This window comes from Porites lutea, chromosome 1 (genome assembly GCF_958299795.1).
Source record: "Porites lutea chromosome 1, jaPorLute2.1, whole genome shotgun sequence".
NCBI lineage: Eukaryota > Metazoa > Cnidaria > Anthozoa > Scleractinia > Poritidae > Porites > Porites lutea.
In genome coordinates, this window is record NC_133201.1 from 20,367,924 (window position 1) to 20,392,553 (window position 24,630).

General features: G+C 41.0%; 3 protein-coding genes across 3 annotated transcripts; all 3 read left to right on the top strand.

Moving 5' to 3' along the window:
- The first annotated feature begins 11,382 nt into the window (after positions 1-11,382).
- On the top strand, positions 11,383-12,844 carry LOC140935964 (uncharacterized). The gene has a single exon (XM_073385543.1). The coding sequence runs from the start codon at positions 12,002-12,004 to the stop codon at positions 12,563-12,565; it is 564 nt and encodes a 187-aa protein (XP_073241644.1). The 5' UTR covers positions 11,383-12,001; the 3' UTR covers positions 12,566-12,844.
- LOC140925895 (uncharacterized) lies at positions 12,606-14,364 on the top strand. Its single transcript, XM_073375737.1, has 2 exons — positions 12,606-12,869; positions 13,042-14,364. Exons 1-2 carry the CDS (start codon positions 12,606-12,608, stop codon positions 14,362-14,364), a joined length of 1,587 nt encoding a protein of 528 aa, XP_073231838.1.
- Positions 14,365-14,532: 168 nt separating this feature from the next.
- On the top strand, positions 14,533-24,298 carry LOC140925903 (uncharacterized). The gene is made up of 4 exons (XM_073375742.1): positions 14,533-15,139; positions 17,694-17,819; positions 18,700-20,292; positions 22,594-24,298. The coding sequence occupies exons 1-4, from the start codon at positions 14,533-14,535 to the stop codon at positions 22,962-22,964; spliced, it is 2,697 nt and encodes an 898-aa protein (XP_073231843.1). The 3' UTR covers positions 22,965-24,298.
- Positions 24,299-24,630: the final 332 nt, after the last annotated feature.

Genomic DNA, 24,630 nt, shown 5'->3' on the forward strand with positions numbered 1-24,630 from the left:
TAAAGTTGTATCTGATATCAGATTGAAAGAATGAATAATATTGTAATTTATATTCCTTTTATTTCAGATTTCTCGACAGAAATCGACTTAATGAAGTCCCTGAAAAACTGTTCCAGAATATGGCAAGTCTTAAGATGATGTACGTAAGATTGAATCATAAGTATGATTCATCTTGTTGTTGCCTTTCCAGTGTGAACATTTGCTTATTTTACTCATTTCTTGATTTGTCATTCTTCGCTTCAAATTCACGTTTGCCTTCTCTTTTAGCTTTCTTCAACAGAACAATATATCGTCAATCGCTGATAGAGCCTTCAAGAATCAAACCGCGCTTGAATTATTGTACGTATTAAATGACTGTCTTTGATAGTTAACACTCTTCGCTATGCTTGAACCTGTTTCATTGCCCTAAAGTTTTCTGGACCTTCTAATGATCCGAAACGCAGTAAATCCGGGGTAAACAGGTACACTACACTTGATCGCTAACGATTTTTATCAATTTCGACTTTTATCTATTGGCTACTAGGGGAAGTAATTACCGGGAGGGGAATACTCCTGGGAGTTCGTGGTGTGCCGCCCGGTTCTCCAAATCCTGACCCTATTTCAGACCAAAAAATGTAATTTTCCATACACGTTTTCAGACCAGACCTCTAAAATCCATATCCGTTTTAAATTGAGGTTCGTTAAATCGAGTTTCTGTTCTATACGTTTTCCTGTATTTTGGCCGGGCTGAAGGAAATCATTCATCATGTTAAAGACTTCCTCTTTTATGAGGTTCGTGAAATCGAGGTTTCACTGCATTTTGGGAGATTTCATAACACTACATAAACCAGGAGTGAATAGGTCGTTCACAAACTTATCGTCTACATGTGATTACACCAAAAATTTCACCGCTGATTAACTGTCAGACTAAAATACAAATAGCAATCAAAAGGATCTTAACACAAAAGCAACTAGTCAAAACGAAACAACAATTGTAAAGGAAAATATCGAGTAGAACTGCTCCTTGAACCCTTAACATAACACGGAGCGCGTGAAATGAACTCAGAGTTAGGCGTATTCAAGTAATCTGTTTTAAAAGTCTATTGTTGACCATGACCTCCGTTTTGCACATAAACGTTCGAAGCAACTCAACATCCAGTTGTTAGTCAGCACATTGGAGAAGCGCAGTGAGCACGTTGCGAGCAGAAATGTTTGACTCTCTCAAAGGCCAGCTACATGACTGGCAGAAAGTGGGTGCATTTTAATTGAAACCAGCCGCAATCGCCCTATGTCAAAAGGTTGTGATTTCGAGCTTGGCTTATATAATTGTGCGCGTCTTTTATCTATGATTCGGAGCCGACGAAGTTGTTGCATCGTTCAGATCTGATCTGCCTTACTTGACCACAACGAAATGCGTTTATAAATGAATCAGTGATTACGGTATGAGCCGTTTCGACGTGGACGGCGCGTAAAACCAGGCCACTGAAAAGGATGCCATACCTTTTCAGCTCTCTTCGCTCTTTCTTGATAGTCCACGGAATAATACAAAAAGGGTGTAAAGCGTTTTGTTTTTGTCTTTTTTAGTAAAGCCAGAGCTCCGGGCATTACAGGATTTTCATCCGCACTCCGCCTGTTGTCAGCACATGTGCTAAGGATCAGCTCTGGAAGTTTAGTCTTAAGCTCATTTCCAAACATTAGAAATGCTGGAGTTGTTCCTGTGCTACCTTGAGGGGTGGTTGTATATGCCAACAGGAAATTATCTAAATCTTCTTTTCTACTTCAACTAAATTGAGTGATTTTAGGAAACGTCGTTTCTGGCGCCCTACTTCGTCATTATAGCTGGAGGCCAGAGAGGTGAACATTTTCGGTGTTGGCTCTCGAGTGTAGCTAAGAGATTTTCACTTCCCCTTACACAAACTGAGGGGCGTTGTCCGAGGTAAGACTGAATGGGTATCCATGCAGTGTAAAGATTGGCATTTGTGCTTCTATAATCGTCTGAGACGTGGCTGAACGGATCATAACTACTTCAAAGAAACGGCTGTGGAAATCAATAATTATAAGCAAGTTCTCCGCCGAAGGAAGAGGAAGAACCTAAGACATCAATTGCTACATCTTTCCATAGTCCGGAGGATGGTTGTACCTGCTGCATACGTTCAGGTTCTCCTACCACTTGACATCAATGGCGGCCCTTCCAGACTTGTGCAGCTTCGTGATCTATCGTGGGCGACCAAACTTTGGTTCGCAACCAATTTTTCTTCTTCATAATGCCTAGATGGCCTTCATGTGCTAAGCGCAGTACTCTCTTCTCTGAGGCTTTGGGGAATGACAATCCTTGTTCCACGCGTTACTATCTTTCCCAGCATGCAAAGTTCATTTTTCACAGTAAATTAATGAGGCATTTTGAATTGCGACGAATCACCATTCCACAATTCAGATTCTTTCGCTTATTCTTTTTCTACCTGCTTTACAATCACAGCTACTGGTTTTACTTTATTGTGTAAGAACTCTAACAAAGTCGGCCTCCTCGCCACTGGACTTTTTCTTACTTTCTCTTGCCTACAGTATTTGATAAGACGATACATCAGTTTGAAGTAAAACTTGTTGTAGGTGTATTGTGAACGCTTATAGTCAGTCTGCAGCTCGAACTCTCGCTCATACCAACGCGAAGTCTTCTTTTTATTCCTGAGAATATCTCCTTTCCACATCAGTAAGATTTCTTGATATATAGGAAACTACTCTTCACGTGGATTCTTGCAGCTGGGTGAGAACCTGTGGAACCAGTATCAGCAACAATTGTTCTGCATTCATTCTTAAAGTAAGCGAGTGCCTCTGCGCGGGTTAGCAGATCGTTCAGTTTTTGAAAGGATTTCTGCTGAGCGTCTGCGAACATAAACTGTTGATACTTTCTCGTCAGCATTCTAATCGGTTCGGCAACTTGGGCAAATTCTGGTAAGAAAATTGCTGAGTACCATAGAAGCCTTAAGAACGATCTGACCTCTGTAGAGGCTTGGGGTTTTGAATTGCAGACACCTGTTGACTAGACGCAATTCTTTACTGCTCAAATCATGTCAAATGAATGTTTGTTTTGAAAGTCTGAGCTGAGACTTCTGATGAAGAGTCAATTCACATTCTCTAAGACGGCGTAGAACAGCTAGCCGATTCTCATTATGTTCCTTGATTCCGCGTCCATGGATAATGAGTTCTTCAGCAATATTTCCAATCCTATCAACACATCTTTGCAATCTTTGATATTTCTCAGGAGCTAAGGTAGTTCCGAACATTAATTTTTTGTACTGGAAGAAACCTCGGTGTGTAATAAAGACTGTAATACGACATGATTCGGCTATAATTCCATCGGGATGAAGCCAACTTCAGATTTAATTTACTGAACACAGTTGACCCATTTACGTCATGTAGAACCTCTTCAGTAGTGGGAAAAGGATCCCTCTCCCTTTCTATTACCTCGTTGGCTCTACTAAAACGAGAGGTGGGACCCACTCTGTTGGACCACTGGGCACTTCGGCACTTCGTCTATCTTCTTGTAGCAATTCATCTACGCCAGAACTTTCTTGACTACTTTCTCCCTTAAACCACGTGGTACTCATCTGACAGGTTAAGCTGGCAATCTTTCAGTTTAACCACTCCAGAAAACATGTCAGCAAAATTCTTAACAATGCGACAGAGTGTTTCAGTTGGTTCACTAGCAGGGAACACACGATTTAAATAATTCAACGGATATTTTGAAACTCACACAACGATCAATGTAGACAAATCAAACCTGAAATCTGAGGGCATTCCTTACACGCCTAGTAACCTGCTGCATAACAATATTCGATTATAAGTAATCAATGCCTGTTGTAACATCCTCTACGTTTTGAAAGTTCATTGTTCTGGAATAAAAAAATCAAAATCGAAATATGCTATTGCTGATTCTCAAGTTCTAGCTATATCAGTCCAAGTCCCTACCTAGATCAAAGAAATCACACAGAATCACGGTTCACATCAATGGAAACAAATTTACAAATATAGTCCTTTAAGTAAGAGGGTGGTCTTCTCTCGCGGACTGTTCGAGTGGGTACTTCCATCGGTTCTCGAGTCGTCGAAGGTGTGTGATTGTTGAACGTGACTGGTCTGGCTTCTATGGATGGTTCTTCGGGCTCCTTGTAAGGTGTTACCGCTGGTTTAGGAGGCATCCCTGAGTTGGATGGACGTGGCTCACCCGTTTTCTGTAAGTGGTAACGGTAGCCAAGGTAAATACCTCCTTCAGGGGTTTCAACCATGTATGATCTGCTGTCCAGCTGTTATGTCACCATTCCCTTGCTCCATTCACGTTCGAAGTTATTTACTGGCTTTATTAGAACCAGATTGTAGTAATGGGCCTGAGTTTCTTGTGGCTTGCGTTCCCTCCTTACATTCCTTCGCGCGTGTAAGGCATACATTCGTGCCCATGTGAGAAGAGTCGATTTCTGTTTCATCTTTTCACGGAGTTTGACGGTATGGCCACACGTTTAGCTCTGAAGATGATACCATTTTAAGGAGTCAACTCGTCTCGCTGGTTGTAAACTGGTAGAAACCAGAGCTGGTACAGATGATTAATCCTCCGGCCAGCCTTGCAGGATTACTTTGATCAACACCTGCAGAGATTCGTCCCTTTGAGTTTCTTGTCTTATCTCTTCGAGTCTCTCGTCTGAAATTGGTACGTAGCTTGCCATGTTCACAGACTCAAACTTTTGACTTTCGGGGTCTGCATCCTTGGTCAGCTACGCTCTTGATAGCAAATCAGCCAGGAACATATTCTTGCCACGTTCATAGCCGACTGTGATGTCATATCTTTGTAAGCGCATCATCATTCCCTGTAGACGTCGAGGTGCACTTGCTAGTGGTTTCTTGAGTATCGACTGAAGTGGCGTATGGTCGCTGTGCACTAGGACATTTTGACCAAATGTATACTGCCGGAACCGTTCTAGGGCATAAGCAATTGTTAGGCGCTCCTCTATTTGCGCATACCGCTGCTCAGTGGGGGTTAGCGCTGGGCTGATATACCCAATAGGCTCTCTGCGCTGTAGTAGGGCGGCGTCCAGTCCTTTTTGACTCGCGTTACCCTGTACTTCAAGCTAACAGGTCGGGTAAAAATACCTAAGTAGTGGAGCTTTGTTCTCCATCTCTTTAACTTTCTCGAAGGCTCTGTCTTGATAAGTCATTCAACACCATTCGGTCTCTATCCGAGTCAGTCGTCGGATAGATTCCATCACAACTGAGACCCTGGGCGTGACGAAACCGTTTTAGCGTTGAGCATCTTCTACAGTTTGGGGCTTAGGCATTTCTCTGATGGCTTCAATCTTGTGAGGATCAGGCTGAAGCTCGGTTGGTCCACAGTCGAAATAATCGTCTCATCCACTAGCTTACTCAATTCTTCTTTCAGTTTCTCCTTCAGGGCAGTTGGGACCCATCGCGGGGGTATAGTTACCGGTCCTGCATTTAATTCAACCTCTAGGCTAACTTTGCCGGGGGAAGGTTTTTAATGGGCGGTTAAATACATCCGAAAGCCGCTAGATTATGCCGTCACTGGCGCTGAGACGGCATACTTCAGCTTCCTTTTGGCGGCTTGGGGTGACTTGCATGAAACTTTCCTTATTCACAATGATAAGCTTCATGTGCTGGGTAACCTGTGCTCCTATAAGCGGCCTCAAATTCTGTGCTACAACCACGAACTCTGCGGAATACTTTTTCTTGGGGTTTCGAATTATGATTTGCGTCACTTCTAGAGGCGTAATCGCTGTCTTGTTGCACTTAACCTGGCGTTTGGACATCGGTGCTAGTTTGGAATTGCCCATAAGTTCTTTTGTGATAACATTTACTGACGCTCCACAGTCATTTTAGAACTTGACCTGTCGGTTTGCCATTTCCATGAACGTGAAGGTCTCTTTTGTAAAACGAGTGTCCGGCAAAGCCGGAACGTTGACTACACTAACAACCGAAGTTGTAATGCTGATAATATAATCTACATAGCTATCGTCACAGTTGGAATAGCGTGATGGTGTCTCGACCTGTTTTACATTTGCTTTTCGGCAAGCCTTCGCGAAATGATTTCTGCCCCCACAATTCAAGCACTTGGAACCCCACGCTTGATATTTGTCTTTCCCAAGTAAGTGTTCACCACCACAAAACTTGCCCTGTTTTGAATTTCTATACAGAAATTTCTCTGCCTTGTTTCTCTGAGAAGTGTTAAAACGGGAATCACTTAATTTTGCTTCAGCTTATTAATTTTTTCGTTATCTGTTCCTGAAATAGCTTGGAGCAGCAACGTATGTCTGCGGAACTCCTGCAAATGTCGACGCACTTGCTAAGTGTTAGCTTTCTTTCCTGAAGCAGCCTTTTTCTTTACTTTTTGCTTTTAACTCCGAGGACGATCCTGTCCGTTATCAGGGTGTCGTGTAGACATTCGCAATAATTACACGATGCGGCCACAAAAGGGCATCGATAGATTTGTCTGATTATTGATTTGTAATATTGAAAATATACCTTTCATAGGTTTCATGTACCTCTCCAATAGCAAACTCGTCTAGTTTCTTCATTATTTTTGACAGATTTGTCTCGTCTTCTTTGGACCCTTGTACACACACAACGCATCAGCGCCGAGGTAGTGTAGAAAAAGCGCTACTCGGTATTCTTCGGTCTTTGCTGAAAGATTTGTTACTATTGCATAGTAAGGTGGAGCCGCTAGCTTTTTCGTCGGGCGTTCCAGTCACTTCCATGCTGTTATTTTCAATAAAAGGCTTCACGAATTAAATCATTGACCACTTTGGAATGATATCCTCGTTGTCAATGTAACGATTCCCGAGAATGGCTCTTGATACACGAGATCAAATTCCACAAATAAACTTTCCTCAAAACATATGCCGTATGCCATGAATCAATTGCAGCGCAAAATGTCTACATTTGTCGTAAACTGCAACTTCCAGAAGAAATATCTGGATAGAGCACATTAATTTTAAAAACAAAATGCCGTTGTTTTCCCATTAGTCGCCATGCGCGAACACAAAAACGCCAATAACACCTGTGCAATACACACCCGCTAAGCTTATAATTTTGTCATATTGTGGAGAACGCAAATTTTTCAAGTCACCCCCTTGGAAATGAATTAGGAGATGAAGTAGGTTAGAAGCTATTGATAATTGCGGCCGAAGCTATTGATAATTGCTTTGCAAGATGGGTGAGCAGTCTATGGATTTGATAAGTGAATACCAGTAGCTTGCTATATTCTTTTTTACATCTTGGTGCCACAAAAGGAGAGCAAAATGCAGCTCATGCTTTTGCATAGCTGCTGAATGATATTAGAATACAGTCGAATATCCCGTTAGCGACCATCCAGAATGGATGGCTCCTAAAGTTAAGTACGGATTTGAAGATTTCTTTGTCAAAGCATATTTTAAAAAAGTTTAAATAATAAGGGTATAAACTACCCCTGGGGGGGGGGTACTACCTATGAGGCCCATACGAGACAATCGAAAGCTAGCAACGCAAAAATAATACTATTTTTTATTGTTTGCTCGATTTCTTTTCCAGAATGCTTTCGGATAATCCGGTGGAAAGTATTGGAGCAAATACATTTATAGTTCCAAACAACAACCTGATAATGTAAGTAGCAGATGTGCAGGTTTACTTTTCTTTCTTTTTTTTTGTTTTGTTTTTTTTTCACTTGCGTTGTACTCCGTAATGTTTGGTTTCGAATTGTTTGATCAGAAAGAATAAATGTGCATAACAAATCAAACCGGTGGAAATTCGGTGATCTACCATAATCAATGTTTCTTCTTTTTTCCTTTCAGATTTATGATACGAACAGGGATAGATAAAAGAGCGATAAAGACGATTAACCTTGAATCTTTCGTCGGCATTAAAAACATTGACACTGATATGTAAGTATGCCTAACTTGCAAGTTAATGTATTTACACTTCACAAGTCTTCTGTCGTTGACTGAAAATTGAAGCATGAAGAAAAAGGCGCCTGCTTACGTTACTGTCTGGCCTGTTTCTTTCCGGGCTCTCAGCAAAATCGAAAGGGATCACAAAGGTAGACATCGAGAGCAGGGAAAAGAAGGCGGCATCTTTCCGTCACGCTTCTTTTCTTCATTCGATCGTCAACACGATATGGTGGATGAAAAGCAATGCAGACTTTTTTGTGTAATTTTTTCCACTGTGTACGAGCAATTAATGGCTGCGACCGCACTTGGCAAGTTACCGGGGTTACTTTTTGAAAAACCCGATAAAAAATTCTTCAGAACGTAACCTCTTTAAAAGAGTTTAACTGGGTTAATTTTTATCAGCGGCCGGACTCAACTCAATCGAGTTAAGACATTTAAGAAATCGACCACTTTTTATTAGTAATATTGGGTCAAATTTTGTCAGTCATTCTAAAGCAGAGTTATGATCAACCCAAGCGAGCGAGAAGATAAAACCGTGCGACATTGAATGCGGAAAGTGCACTTAGCTTATCCAGCTACTTTACAGGCACTTCACTCAAATACTTAGAAAAATATAATTGAAATATAACGTAACAGGATTATTTAGAACCCCAACCGGCAGGAGGCAACCAACTGGCTATTTACAAACGTGACCGAGGATTTGAACTCGCGACGACCGAGAACAAATCAGCAAGTGCCAAAGCGGGACTTGAACCTGGAACCACCGGGATGCGAGTTTGACGCGCTGACCACTCGGCCACGCTGTCTCCTAAACCACTACCTTTCGCCGATTGAGAAACAGAAAATAAACCCGTTAAACCTTTCATAGCAATTCCGACCGAGTTAGGGTCGAAAAGAGAGCGTTATCACTCGCGTGGCCAGCATCTATGCAAATTTATGGGAAGAAAAGAAATTGTTTAAATAAGAAAATAGTTCAACTCCCACAGGATTTGTTTGGAAAATCAACATGGCCGCCGTTTCATTGTTTTGGAACACCAATATCGCCGCCGTGTCGTCATGTGAAAACGCTCTATACCGCCCGCACATACTGCACCCGAAAGCAATCAGATTCAAGGATTTGTTCCCGCTCCTGAACTTACCAATAAATAAATTTATTTCTTCTTTTTATTCTTTAAAAGAGTATATGCTATCTTCTTCTTTAACTATCCTTATACTGTTTTTTTTTCAATAGAAGTATGCAAGAAGGAAGAATTATGATTATGAAACTCCAAGGTCACGAACACAACTGCTCACTTTATTTGTGAGTGAAATAATATATGCAACCGTATAAATTGGTTTCTATTATAACAAAGATTTCAGAAATTTAAATTATGTGCAGCTATTTTTTTTTTCTATCAGTAGCCCTTCTTAGCGATTCATTTTTCTTTTCCAACTTTTTAATTTAGCGGGCAAGGGGAGGAAGATACTGAGCCCATCGACATCTCTGGAAAATATACATCGGTTAAAGAAAACTTATTGCTGGCTTTTGAGCAAGCTGGATTTACCAGACAGAATAAAACAGATAAATTACTCCCCTGTCAACGGGGGACGTTTGTTGACACTTCTGTTGAACCCATCAAGTGCAAAGAGTGCCCAGCAGGTAAATTTATCTGACGTAATTAGCCTCTTTGAGGTTGCGCAGAAGCCGGGTCCAGATGGTTGTCAAAGTGCATTGTGGGACTGTTTTGGGTGACGCATTTGCCGCCATGTTGAAAATGAGTCCCCCGAAACAGTCCCACAATGCACTTTGAGACCATCATGACCCAGATTCTGAGTAACCTCAAAGTGTAAATAATAAAAAAAAGTGGCCAATACACGTTACCCATTTAGATCTGGAGAGTATTAAGGCCTTTGATGTAGAATATCTGTCCGCATGGTGTAATGTGTACTTAGTATCTGATGGAGTCTATTTCTTCCTCAAAAATACCTTATTCACAAAGGATTTTTTTCGATTTCAACGAAATTTCTTGATACCGAAGAACAGACCTTGTGAGTTTTTGGTCAAAAGCAATTAACCGAGAAAAAAATCTATTTCCGTCGGCTTCCTTTGACGTTTTCAATCCTCTAAAATAGGATGATATTATGAACTTAGAGGGTACTGGCGCTATATCAATATTTTATCATTATTATTATCATTTATGCTTCTTCAGCCGCCGAACGAAGTAGGGAATCTGAGATAACTCCCTTGAGCGTCGTTGAGCGGATTAAAAAACTACGAGTAAGATCGACTGTCGTTTGTTGCGTAACACCGAGATAAAGCTCAGTTTTCCAGATGGAACAGATAATTACGGATTTCGTCTAATTCCAGACACGTTCTAATCGCTATCCCTCAGGGATTTTCCCTAAGCATGGTTAAACAGAAAAACCCGTATCAAGGAAAGCGACCTAAATTCGAAAACAGTAGGTTTTGATCAATGTTGTTTCCTTTTATCGTTTCTTGCCTTGTAAGGACAAAAACGATCAACGTGAAATAATGCCTTTCACGACCGAGAATGTTCTATATTTCTGGTCATTACTATCCGAAGAGGTTTGAATATTCGGCGCGACCGAGGAAGGGAGCAATTTCAACCCAGGGAAAGGGTGAGAGTTGCAGTAGTCAGGAGGAAACCAGCGCCGGTTTCATATTCCGTAAGATGCACCAGACTGAACCGACCAAGTGCTAGGGGGAAAAAATACGGGGTTTGCATAAGGGTACCGTGTCATGTCAGATCCTGCGGGAAGAGGTTGAGGCCCGAAGATCCTGGAGAATGGCTTGATGTAAAGGTTGGCAGAACGACCCTTCACGTTGGAATCAAGTCAAACGTATGGCGAGCAAAACCCCCGAATTCCTGGTGGACGTTTTTCTACATATTATCCGTCAAGTGGTAATCTGAAGAGGACTGATGGCAGGAAGGTCCATTAGCTGGATTCTGAGAAGATTGAACCTATGAAAGGCGCAGTAACACATTCCATTCTGCCGTAGTCACAAATGATACCTCCATGTCTTTATACTAAGGACGCACTATCCGTCTGGAAGAGCTTGGCCAAACATTTTTAGCTCGTCTGGTTATGCTTCTCTACTATAAAGACGGACACAAGACGTATTATCTGTCCGTATGCATAATGACGAATTTTTTACCTGGAGCTCATCCTGCACTTTAATGCATTATTTTGCGCAGTTTGTGGAGCCGGCGCCCTTGCACTGGGACACCTGGTGGCGGGTTACCCCGTGGAGCTCCGTCTTGATTCTTAACAGCCGCCCAGGGAATGAAATAACAATTTGCGTATGAATTATGTGGTTTTAAGTATCTGGTAGAGTGCTTGTAAACTAGGTAGATAAGCTAAGGGCACTGTCCAATTCTAACCTTTTTCATAATAATTGCGCATCTCAAACGGTACGCACGTGCTTACCTAAAAAAGGTCTAGGGCTAAAAATGAAATAAACAAAATAAATAAGATTGTTACGAAAAATTGTATTGCGTGACTAGCGTGACTTTCTAGAAGCTTCGCGAGAGTTCGTAGTTTGTTTATTTTAGGATCTTGTGTAAGCGTTTCTAAAAGCGGTATATTTTGTAATCTTTCTATAATTAGACTATTTGGAAAGTTCTAGAATCTTATTGTAAAAGTATATAAGTAGGCCAGTCCGAGTTAAGTTTTAACTAGTTTTCACAAGCGAAGAGAGTTCGACGTTAGTCGTGTTTAGTCAAGTGTGACGAAAGCAGTGTTTATTGGCGGAGGCCGTGTAAGTTTATCAAGTTAATTGAGGTTGGCGGAGGCCGTGTAAGTTTAACGAGTTACGTGCTGTTGTGGAGTTTTACTTCGTGGAAACTATGTTCATTTTTGGATTAAATCTTCTTGTTGCTGTTCCGGCAACCCTGCGTTCAGTTTAGTTTGCAAGCTACCCGTCCTCTAAACGATTACCCGCGTAACATTGGGGGCCTGTCCGGGAGAGGAATTCAATTGTTTGCCGACTACAGTAACCAGGAAAGGACAGTTTAAGAAGAAGGAGTTACGGCGAACGTAAGAAGAACTGCTACGTGGAAGTATATCAAGTAAGTTTGCTTTGAACTACTGCTGTGGAAATGGAAAAGCTTTTGCAGATAGGCAAAGAATTCGGATTGGAGGGAGAAAAACTGCTCGAGTTTGTAGAAAAACAACAAAAGTTAGAGGAAGAAAGAAGGAGGGAAGAAGAAGAAAAGGAAGAAAAACGTAGACAATTAAAAGAGAAAAAAGAAGAAAAGCGTAGACTGTTAGAAGAACAAAAAGAGGAGAAACGTCGAATGCTTGAAGAAGATAGAAGAAAAGAAGACGAAGAAAGAGAAACTAGGCGGCAAGAACGTGAACTGAGAAAATTAGAGCTGGAAGCAGACCTGTTTAAACAGAGAGAGGCTATTGAAGCCGCTAAGAGAGAGCATGAACTAGAGCTCGCTCGTTTAGCACAAGGCCGTAACGATACTGAACGTGCTGAAGTGAGAGAGGATAGGACCAAGGCACCCAAGCTTCCCTCATTTGTTGATGGCAAGGACGACTTGGATGCTTACCTACAACGATTTGAGAGATTTGCAACTACTGCTAAATGGGAGAAGACAGGATGGGCTTCGAAACTTAGTGCTCTTTTGTCTGGACGTGCCCTAAAGGTTATCTGAGGAAGCAGCCCAAGATTATGACCGAGTGAAGTTAGCTTTGATGAAGAGATATGATCTTACAGAGGACGGCTATCGTCGTAAATTTAGAGCATCAAAGCCGGAAGTTGACGAGAGTCCTGAGCAGTTTATAGTGAGACTGGATAGATACTTGTTACGTTGGTTAGAGCTGTCGAACACTGAACGTTCTTTTGAAGGCCTGAAAGATTTAATAGTGAAAGAACAGTTTATTGACTCTTGTCCAAAAGAGTTAGCTATTCACCTTCGTGAAAGAGCCCCGGAAACGCTTGCTCAGATAGCGAAGATTGTAGCATCTGTTTAGCTGCGGGAGTAAGAAGCCACAAGTACAGCCCAAGGCGGAGGAAACAAAGACTACACAAAGTGACACAACAACCCTCCAGTGTTACAAGTGTAATGCTCGCGGACACAAAGCTATTAACTGCCCAACTCTAGCTTAAAGGTGTTTCCTGTGTGGCAAGCAAGGTCATGAACCGAGGAACTGTCGATCAGGTGGACGAAAATCAGGTGGCCAAGGTAAGGATGGTAACCCTGTGCAACGTGGTCAAGTTAGTGCTGGCTGTTTGGTTAAGTCACCCGATCTTTACGCTACCCCCGAGGAAGTCAAGTTGTGTATTCAAGATGACCAACTTCTGTTAGCCTGTGGTAAGAAAGTCCCGTTGCTGAGTAATGCTTGTGTTGAACCCTTACCTGGAGTAAGAAGTAAGATGCCTGTTGTAAAGAGTAGAGTTGGAGAGAAAACTGTTGACGTTTTAAGAGATACTGGTTGCAGTGGAGTTGTAGTCAAGAAGGACCTTGTCGGCGAGGATCAGTTCACCGGAGACTTTAACGTTATGTTGCTTATTGACAACACTGCAAGGAAGGTGCCCATAGCAAGAATTTATGTCGATACGCCTTATCTTAAGGGCCACGTAGAAGCGCAGTGCCTTTCAGATCCTATCTACGACCTGACCATTGGCAACGTGCCTGATGCCAGGGACGCACAAAATCCAGACCCCAGTTGGCAAGAGGCCTGTGCAGTAACTACGAGAAGTCAAGCTAAGAAAAAGGATGAACGCACAGCCTTGAAGGTGCCAAGTAGCCGTGGGAGCCCTATTGTGGATAGAGAGAAGCTCAAGCAGATGCAGCGTGAAGATGAGAGTCTGCGCAAGTACTGGGATCGAGACGATGTACTAGTAAAGGGTCAGGCAGAGATTTCATTTGAAGAAAAATGTGGAGTACTGTACCGTCTGTACAAGCACCCTTATGTGAATGGTGGAAAACCGCTTAAACAAGTCATGGTAACTGAAAAGTTGAGGCGCCCCATAATGGAAGTAGCTCACGGATCGATTATGGGCGGTCACATGGGCATCAAGAAAACAACAGACAAGATCCAGAGTGCGTTTTATTGGCCTGGAATTCAAGGTGACGTGACTCGGTTTTGCAAGTCCTGTGACGTTTGTCAGAAGACTGTAAGTAAGGGATCCGTGCCGAAAGTACCGTTAGAGAAAATGCCGCTAATTGACAAGCCCTTTAAGAGAGTAGCAATAGACCTTGTTGGGCCTATCAGTCCTCCGAATGAAGACGGACACAGGTACATATGGACGCTAGTAGATTTTTCGACTCGCTACCCTGAGGCTGTACCACTAAAGAACATTGATACGGAGACAGTAGCAGAAGCATTGGTTGATTTCTTTAGCCGTCTAGGAGTACCCGAAGAAATCCTGAGTGATCTGGGCACACAGTTTGTCTCCGAGTGCATGAGAGAAGTTACCCGACTAATCACCCGATGTGTAACGGTTTGACGGAGAAGTTCAACGGAACGATGAAGTCTATGCTCAAGAGACTGTGTAGTGAGCAGCCAAGACAATGGCATCGCTACATAAACCCGCTGTTGTTTGCTAATCGTCCCCCAAGAGTCCACTGGGTTTTCGCCGTTCGAGCTGTTATATGGAAGAGCTGTTAGAGGACCAATGACTATATTCAAACAGCTGTGGACGAAGGAAGTTGAGGAGTCTGAAGTAAAGAACAGTTACCAGAACGTTTTCGAGTTGCGAGAGAAGTTGGAAGATACCCTTAAACTCGCCCATAGTGAATTGGAGAAAGCCCAGCGGAAAGGAAAGCACTATTACGACCGCAAGTCTAAGGTTAGGAAGTTTCAGCCAGGTGAGAAAGTGCTTGTGCTGCTACCTACCGACCATAACAAGTTACTTATGCAGTGGAAAGGTCCCTTTGAAGTTAGTTCAGTGATAGGTCTCAATGACTACAAGGTGAAAGTAAAAGGCAAGGAGAAAGTTTACCACGCTAACCTCCTTAAAAAGTATTTTGAGCGAGAGGAGACTACAGTCGAAGGAGTAGTAGCTGTTGGAGCAGGCGCTACGAGTATAGACGATGCTGTCGACTGTGCGGCTAAAGTTGATGAAGCAGAGGAAGACGAGGTTGATTTCTTAGAGCTGGGTGGATATGTGGCCAAGGAATCAATTGAGGATGTTGCAACTGGACCGAACCTTACGGACGAGCAACGAATTGAATTTAAGGATCTGGCTGAGCAGTTCACGAATTTGTTTACTGAAGCGCCAGGTACCACAGATCTCGTTCAGCATCATATTAAACTCACCTCAGACGAGCCAGTTAGATCAAGACCTTACCCCAGACGACGATCGAATAGTACCCCATGATGCACCTCGATTCATGTTATATTATCACTGCGTACGTGACACATCATGATCAGTAATCTTCAGCACGCGCGAAGTGAACATCGATCGCAGTGCTCGATGTGGATGGTTTCCAAACATTTTTCGGTTCAGCAGCTTCTGCTTTTGAGATTATCGAGTTGGATTATATTCACTGTGCTTTAAAGGAGAATTTCAGCGTTGCTTTGACTGAGAAGGGTTTTACATGTATTTCACTGATCTGTCGAGAACTACTTGTGCCGCGCTCGGTCGCACTGTAAACACAAATTATAAGACTCGCAATTGATAAGCTTCGCTTGGTTCACTAGGAGAACCCAGGCCAGAGGAGAACCAAAACCATGACTGATCTATAAAGTGGTTCCAACAAAACATCCGCTACGCTGTGAAGCTAATTACCAAAGGAGAATTTATTACAGCATCGCGCTCAAAGGAGCTGAAGTTTACAATGGCAGTTACAAATAAAATTTAATCAATTCGACAAACAATTCTCTGAAGCACAGTCTACCCGGTACTGACTCAAGCAATCTTCAAGGAAATTTCCTGGCCAGAATACTGATCTGTTCTTTTGAATAAATAAAGTTTCTGATTTTTTTTTTTTTCAAATTCTGAGCAGGCTTCAGTTTACGTTGTGCCGGCTTGCATGCTGCGTGGTACCTTTCTTTGGGTTCTTTTCACACTGAAACACACCATTATACACCGCTCCTTCTTCGAATTAAAATAATTATAGTCAAATTCCTTTTAAAAATAACCTCTTTGAAAATACAAAGTGATTGCTTCGGCATAAAGCGCTCTCAAAAGCGCCCAACAGATTGTAGCCTTCATCAGGCTTTAAACATATATTATGACACATGGCGTTGAAATGTGATAAAAGATTCGAAATTTCAGCCATCTTTGGTCGACAAAAAAGTCTTCAAAATGTGGGTACTTCTGGGTACTTCTTGACCTGTACAATATTCAGGACTTCATTTTGTTGGCGTGAGGTCCACATTTGGAAGATTTCAACATATATTCCAAAAAATCTTGAATATTCATGACCTGGTTGTGGGTCACTGAACACTTTGTGATGGGAAGACTAATTGAAACCGTGAAAATAAATGTTTCTAAGTGGAAACTTCGCTCTTAAGCCATTGCAAATCGGAGAAATCATGTCAAATAACGAAATAATGTAATTTTTTACTTTTACTGGAAATCGAGTGAGAAAAAAGCCGACGAGAAAACGACCTTATTTCAAGATGGAATCTGCTATGACTGCGATATTGCGTGATGCTTCTGGAAAAATGCATCATGGGATACTATTCGATCCTCCTCTGACCTTACCCTGTACCTTACAGCATGAGAGAATCACTGAGAAAAGATATTACCGACATGATCGAAATGGGAGTTATTAGAGAGTCCAGTTCTCCCTATGCGTCACCTGTTGTAGTAGTGAAAAAAAAGAAAACACAAACCGCGTGTGTGATGATTATCGGAAATTAAATAAAATAACTGTATTTGATCCTGGACCTGTACCAACGCACGACTAATGCGATGGGCGATGTTGTTACAAAGTTACAATTTCAAGGTGGAAGCCATCAAAGGATCAGAGAATGTTGGAGCAGATTATCTTTGTCGAGTAGAAGAATAACCTGAGAGACACCGGACCACCCCTGTTGTATATTAGCTAACAATTTTTCTGTTGTATTGGAATTTTAGGAAATTTCTTCTGAAAGGGGGTTATGTTACGAAAAATTGTATTGCGTGACTAGCGTGACTTTCTAGAAGCTTCGCGAGAGTTCGTAGTTTGTTTATTTTAGGATATTGTGTAAGCGTTTCTAAAAGCGGTATATTTTGTAATCTTTCTATAATTAGACTATTTGGAAAGTTCTAGAATCTTATTGTAAAAGTGTATAAGTAGGCGAGTCCGAGTTAAGTTCGACGTTAGTCGTGTTTAGTCAAGTGTGACGACAGCAGTGTTTATTCAAGTTGGCGGAGGCCGTGTAAGTTTATCAAGTTAATTGAAGTTGGCGGAGGCCGTGTAAGTTTAACGAGTTACGTGCTGTTGTGGAGTTTTACTTCGTGGAAACTACGTTCATTTTTGGAATAAATCTTCTTGTTGCTGTTCCGACAACCCTGCGTTCAGTTTAGTTTGCAAGCTACCCGTCCTCTAAAAGATTACCCGCGTAACAAAGAGAACAATTGAGAAAAGGAAATAAATGAAGGAAAATTGTTTTAAAAAGTAAAGTGTGCCTCACTTCATTGAACTCTCCGTGTTTCTTTTTTTCTAAAACAACGGACTGACTTTTTACCGCTCACTACCAGAGAAGTGTTTTTCTTTTAAGAATTTAGGTACGCAAATAACCCCAATGATTGATGTAATATATAAACAATTATGTATTTTGTTACGTAATCCCTACCTAACTGTCCTTTGTTATTTATTCATTTTTTCATCCCTTTTGTTTCAGGAGGTTACTACTCAGACACGCGGGCTTTTGTTAATCAAGGCTGTAGGGAGTGCGACAGGGGAACTTATGTCGATTACTATAAAGCTCCCGGACAAAATTGGTACGACTGCAAGGCCTGTCCACAAGGTGATTACCTTAAACTTTCTCCCCCACCACACCCAACAAAGAGAAGGATCCAACTGTACTGCCCTTCAAAGCTGAGCGTCTCGCTTTTTGTTAAGTCACCCACCATCTAATGTTCTTAGAGCATAGTTTATGCAAACCATTAAAATCCATTCCATAACTAATTTCTATTTTTCGTATTTTTCTTATACAGTAAACACCCGCATGTTCTGAATTAAGAACATCAGGCTGATATTTGGCCCATAAAGCACCATAAATATAAGGACCTGTTCAGCCTGATCAATTAAACGTGTTCTTATATAATAAGACAGAGGGTGTCGGAATAAGAAAGCAATGTAACTATCGTTGCTGTTGAGTTAGAATGACTGTAAGAAATATTTTTAAAAATGTTAAAACTAATGTTACATTTCTACTCATTAATGTTAACTAGTTTACTATCTGACAGATTTTTATTTTATTATTGATTTACCGATTTGTTTACTTAGTTACTTGTTCATAATAAAATATGCAAACTAAACCTCTAGTAACATGTTATGTGTATCTGAAACAATGTTTAAGAACATATAAAGAACATCGCCAGGCTGATTCCTCACTAAGCACCCGATAAATAAGAACTGGATCAGCCTGAACCCCAAAATCATGTGTTCTTATATGCGAGTGTTTACTGTGTAATATTTCATTAAGCTTTATTAATCTGCGGTAGTTTGTATTTTTATGTGTTATTTAAGAGACTATAACCTTGCTCCTAGAATCCTTTGATTGTTTAAGGTGCAACGTAGTTATTGGGTAGCCATCATTTTGTTTTACCTGAAGTATCTCCCATCGTCAAGACATAATATAGCAAATTTTTTGTAACATATGTCTGATTTCGTTTGTTTACAAGGTACTAACACGAGCGGATTTTCTGGATTTCGCGCCTGTAGATGTTTGGACAAATTCACGCGAATAGAGATGTTCGGAAACTGCACACCATGTAAATATATAACGGGAATAGATTGTGTGCATGACATGGATAACCTTACGCGAGGTTTTTGGTGGTACTGGAGAAATAAGACACGCCAAGAATGGTACGCAAAGTTCACTGATAACCTAGGGAACGAGTCATTTACTCCTAAATTACACATCAAAGATAATCCCGACATTTTTTTCCCATACCCTCTTCCAATCCCACACAGATGTCCCTTAGCAGAGGCGTGTGACGGAGGTGCGCGTTCTACATGTAAGGAAGGTCATACAGGACCAGTATGTGCAGTTTGCAAAGATGGATATTATAAGCAACTAAGGAAATGCAAGCCGTGCCCACCAAAAGGCTGGATTATCGGACAGTTTTCAATAATGGGGGCAATAGTTATTTTACTGGTTATCCTCGTGCTCTGGAGAAGCAAGAAACAAAGCAAAAAGAGTGCAGGACGATCGTTTGTTGACATTGTCCTCGGAAGGGTTAAAGTTGTTGTTGGCTTCTATCAGGTGACGTACGGAATCATGGAGGCGTTTGCATACATAAAATGGCCTAACAGTCTTTCTGTTATCGGAGAAGTTTCCGAGATGGTTCAAGTTAATGTCCTTCAGATAGCTCCCCTCCACTGCGTCCTCCCCAGCTTGAACTTTGATGCATTCGTAAGTTTGTTTGCTGTTATGGGCTTGAATGTTGCAGCAGTCATCGTGGCCCTTGCCAGCTTCTTCCTTGTCACTTGGGCGACGACACGAAATATTTTGTGTGAAGAGGAAAAAATGAAGAAAAAGAAGCATATCAAAGTGGTCGTTATGAGAAATCTGTTTTTCTTTCTTTACGTGACCTATCTGAACACTTGCATAAAAACTGCTCAAGTTATGCCTCTTGCCTGCCGCACCATCTGCATTGACAAAGAAGAGAAAGAAAATAATACCTGCGTGGATTACCTGAAGGCAGACTACACCATTAAGTGTAAAGAGAAAAGATACAACCAATTAGTCAACGTGGGATACTGTTGTATTGTGTACGTGATTGTTCTGCCTACTACAGCCTTTACAATTATTTGTAAACAAAAATGGGCGGCGAGAAAAACTGGTGGTGAAACAACAAACCACACAAATGGTTCCGACGACCAAAGCACAATACAGACGGCATTGCGATTCTTACACGAAAATTTCATACCTTCTTGTTGGTTCTGGGAAATTATAGAGACAGTTCGAAAGGTCACTTTGACCTCTGGATTGATCCTTGTAGGTAGCGAAAGCAGAGCTTACATTGGATCAGCAGTGGTTTTCTCTGGTCTGTATGGGATGTATTTCGCGACGAAAAAGCCAATTATTGATCCATTCGAAAACAAGCTCATGCTTTGTTCACTTGCCGTTACGTTCGTAAACCTTGGAATAGGAGCCGTGAGCACAATCCCGAGTGAAGGTGAACCGAACTCGGCCGAACCATACATGCATAATATAGTGTTCAATAGCTTGGTCTTAGCCGCCAACTCATTGGTCATTGGACTTCTAGTCGGTAAGTTACGAACATACATTGTACTTTCAATAATTCAGTCATCAGTGTCAGTGCCAGGACTGTACCTTGAGGAACACCTCTATTTATAGAAACATATTTAGTACGGTAGCCATCCGCAACAACTCTGTGCTTTCTCTGATGTTGAAAGCTAATAAGCCAATTACTAGGATTATAGTGCTTGTGTACAAGCATTACCGCCTTCTTTAAGTTCAATAAGGACAATTGAACTTCGGATATATTTACGCAAACATCGACACCAGTAGTTGATGGCATGCCATGAGAGTTTAAATCATCTTTAAGGGAGGAGGACCCGACGCCCAGTTTCCTTGGCATATTGAGACCAAGGGATGACCGCGATTAATTCTCGGACAAAACGGCAACGATAGACAGTCTCTTCGGAAAATCAGTTTCTCACGTTGTTTGATCAGTTCCTTCAAGGCCTGGTACCTATAAATATTATGCACGTTTTTGTTCATCACTATCCATTTGGATTAAAGTGCCTATAACCTAAAACGTATTGTATTAACTGAAACAACACCTTACTGCAAGAACGTTTTGAGAAAAAAATCGCATGTTCAACAAAATGAGATTTTTTAAAACTTTTTTAAGTCTAAACTTCTTTGGCACACCTGTTCCGCTGATAATGAAATTGACAGGCTCAGACGTGACTTTTTGAGACATAAATGTGGGAAATAATGTATAAATTTAGCCAGGGCTAAAGGTGAAGCTCTCGTTGACTAAATGCTAGAACAAAAAATAAAATCGTGTAATGCTAAGCGGCGACGGCAATGAGAACGGCAACGAAATCAATAGATCTAATTAGCAAAAAACAAATTTGCTCGTGCAGCACACGTTTTTGTACATTTCTTTGCCGTTGTTTTGTACGAGCGCAATGCCGTTTCGTACGACTAAAACCGCGCAAATAATTACCAGTTACATATTATTTTTATGAAGGAATTGTCGCATTTGCTCAACAAAAATTTTGTTGCTTGTGTTCCTGTTCGCTTTCGTTTTTTTCACTGCGGCTTATTGTCACCTTGCTGGCCGCTCCTAGCATTTCTCATTTTCTCACCGCCGCTATGAAATCCCAACGAAATTCGTCTCCTTTTTTTGAATCACTCTCTTCTCTGTCATCCACGTGAGTGCAGACATAAAAAATAACGTCGAAAAAGACTCGACTTTGTTGTTCTTTTTTCTTTCTAACGGAAGGCCATGCGATTTCCCGCAAAAAACACCTCGAGTTGCCTGTGGTCTCATAGCTATTAACTGAGTTATTTTACGTTGGTATGCCAGTGGTGCAGTCGGACTGGCGTATGGTCATGTGATTACCAAAATTTTTCTTAGGTACGAGGCTCGGCTCGCGTGCGCCTGGAGCTACGCAAGAAACGGGATTTTGTATTGCTTATCCCTTTCTTAGGGTCATCAGAGTCGCAACGCATAGTGGTTTGTTTTACCTTTTTCACAGCTGTTTTAATTTGTGAAATGGAGAAAATATTTGAAGAACTCCACACCTACTTGCATCTTAAGTCACGTGTTCCATATTTTCTGTGTTTCTGAGATGCATCCGAGAGAAGAATAAGCCGAATGGTATGTCAAAATGGTGGCAAATTTGAACGTTTCTAAAACATCCTTTAAAAAATCAGGTTATGTAGAAAAAAAATACTTTCGCAGAGGTTGCTGTAGCAAAGTGTACTCTCAAAAACAAAAATGTTAAGGGTATGGCCACTTGAAATGTGAATGTATTTGTTACGGCATTACAGTCCTGTTCCTGATTGACTGAGCTTTGTAGTGTGATTAGTTGAACCAGTTTTTTGTGCCGATAACGTCTGGTACAAAAAACATGTGTTGCCTACCAATATGAAGTTATTGAGCTTTTTATCTTTTACCGGGCCTCTCTTTTGCGAAAAAGCTACCACAGTTTAAATGGCAGATGCTTGAATGTTTTTCTTTACAAACACGGAATTAATAGCTTCTAACTAATTTACAAGGCAAGATTACTGATTTGCAAGACAAGTACTTACCGACAGCGAAAATTCAGTTTCTTCCACTCATGCACCCACGTTTGCTGAGATTGCATTGGTTCCTTAAGACTGCCCAATCCCAAATATTTCGACTAAGTGCAAGACTTGTTTTGGGGACCAATCATTCGAATTTGAAGGGTAAACACTACCATCCAGAGTCCACCTAATCTGGCCTATCCCTTAATGAGTACAGCCACTACCACCCACCTTGAAGTCCAAGCTCTGTGCTCAGAGGCCAATATAAATTGATTATCTGAAAACCATTTTCTTAATTTTTCAGTGCAATATTTTACGTACATTTACCACTACGTAAAAGAATGGCTCAAGAATCCGAAGTGGTCATTATCCTGCTTCCTGGCCTTGCTATTGCCACTTAATGATCTACAAGGAGAGATACGTGGATTAACTGGGAGGAACATGCTGAAGCAGCAACTGCAAACTGGCAGAATGGAAATGCCATCGATTGCTAATACTTTAAGGGACAGTGGGGCAGTTGATATTACTCTTGAAGATGATGATGATGATGATGCGGAACGCGAACAAGAGGAAGAGATTACAAACGATGTTAACCTTAAGCAAGGCCTCCTCTCACTTGCAGGAGTCAGCATTTTCCAGCTGCCATGGAGGAGGACACAAGACACCAGACGATAAGTGGTCAAACGGGTTTTTAGAACGGTTCGGGCAACGCAGGGTGAGAGATTGTACATGCAGAGATTATCCCGTTTGCACCACTCTTTTCATACTATTAAGAAAAATAAGAAATTAACCAGTAGTCAGTGAAGCAGAATGTATTATATTTAACTAAAAAGTTATTCCTTTACAGTGCAACTACTCGAACCGGGGCACTTGGAAGAACATTATCACAACGGTTTTTGAAAACAAAAGATTCTAAAGCATTTTGCAAACGGACCAATAATATTCATGAATTTGAGGGTTGTTTCTTGAGAGGTCAGGTAAGTTCAAACGGTTTTAAAGTTTTAAACGGCTGCATGGTTGAACCTTTAATTTTATTGGTTTACAAAAAAACTTTTGTTTTTCTTTTGTTTTGAAAAAATGTTGCATTGGATAATCTTCTTCCAAGTGCCGCGGTTCGAGTTTGTAAATCACTTATGCAATAGCCTTTGTTCATCTTTGCACGCGCTTAAGGACTGATGGAACAAATGCAATATCACGTGGTTTCTCCTGGGGCGAACAAGCGAAGACATATGCTAATGCAAGAAATCGAGGTCAAGTTTATTTATTTACAAAGCAGAACATTGAGAAATTCTTATTTTAAAAAATATGATACCAAATAATGGGTAGAAGCGATCATTTTTACTTCTTTGGGTGCAGCAGCGACCGTAGATGTTCTCACGCCAAGCAATAATCACGTACATTTTGTAAGACTACTAAATCGTCGTATTGTTTTGATATATAAATGGCAAATCTTATCACTTGTTTGCCCCTCTGAAATACCACTTGACATTGCATTAATCCTACCGATCTCAAAGCACATGGCAAAATGGCAGATATCGTGAATAAGGTATATTAGTAACGACATTTCCTATTTCTAACCGCCACTGGGTCTTTAAACACTTACATTTTTTTCGAGACCAAAACGTTAAGTACATTATCAGCTTATTGGTAATATATACAGTCAAAATGACAACCCTAGCTTTGAAGTACTTTCTTAGCTTTTGCAAGTGTCCCTCGTTTGAACGTAGATTGTTTGAGTCGTTTTTGGCGGAAATACTTTTGAGATGTTAACATTACTTAGACTTACCAAATGCTTATATTGCAAATACTATTTGCATGTATGATAGTTTTGTTACTAGGCACCCATCATTAGATCTAACAGTTATGTATTACATTATGTGTAATAATTACATTTTAAAATAGAAATTACCGTTTAAAATGTAGAAGTTTGATAAATAACATCTACCGTATATAGAGAATATATATATCGGGGTTTTCGTGCAGGATTGTCAGTCGAAAATATAATTCTGGAGTTAGTCGTATAAACATAACAACATTCTTTAATTTTTCAGACATGTTTCGACGGTACATCCGTCATCTTCAGTGTTACATATTTTGAAATCGCCGTTGAATTTAAAGCGCGCGCGATCTTACAAAGTTCGTTACATTGCGTTGTCAATATTGCGTACTAAAACAAAGTTAAATGAGTGACGCTTAGTTCTTTACAGGGAGAGAGTCAGGTTAATGTGTTTCACCTGCTGGTTGAGATCGGGCTTCTCCCATTTTATAAACATGGATTCCTTAAGCTTCACTTGGTACTTAGTGGCTGCAGAGTCCAGGATCTCGAAGCAATCCGGTGTGC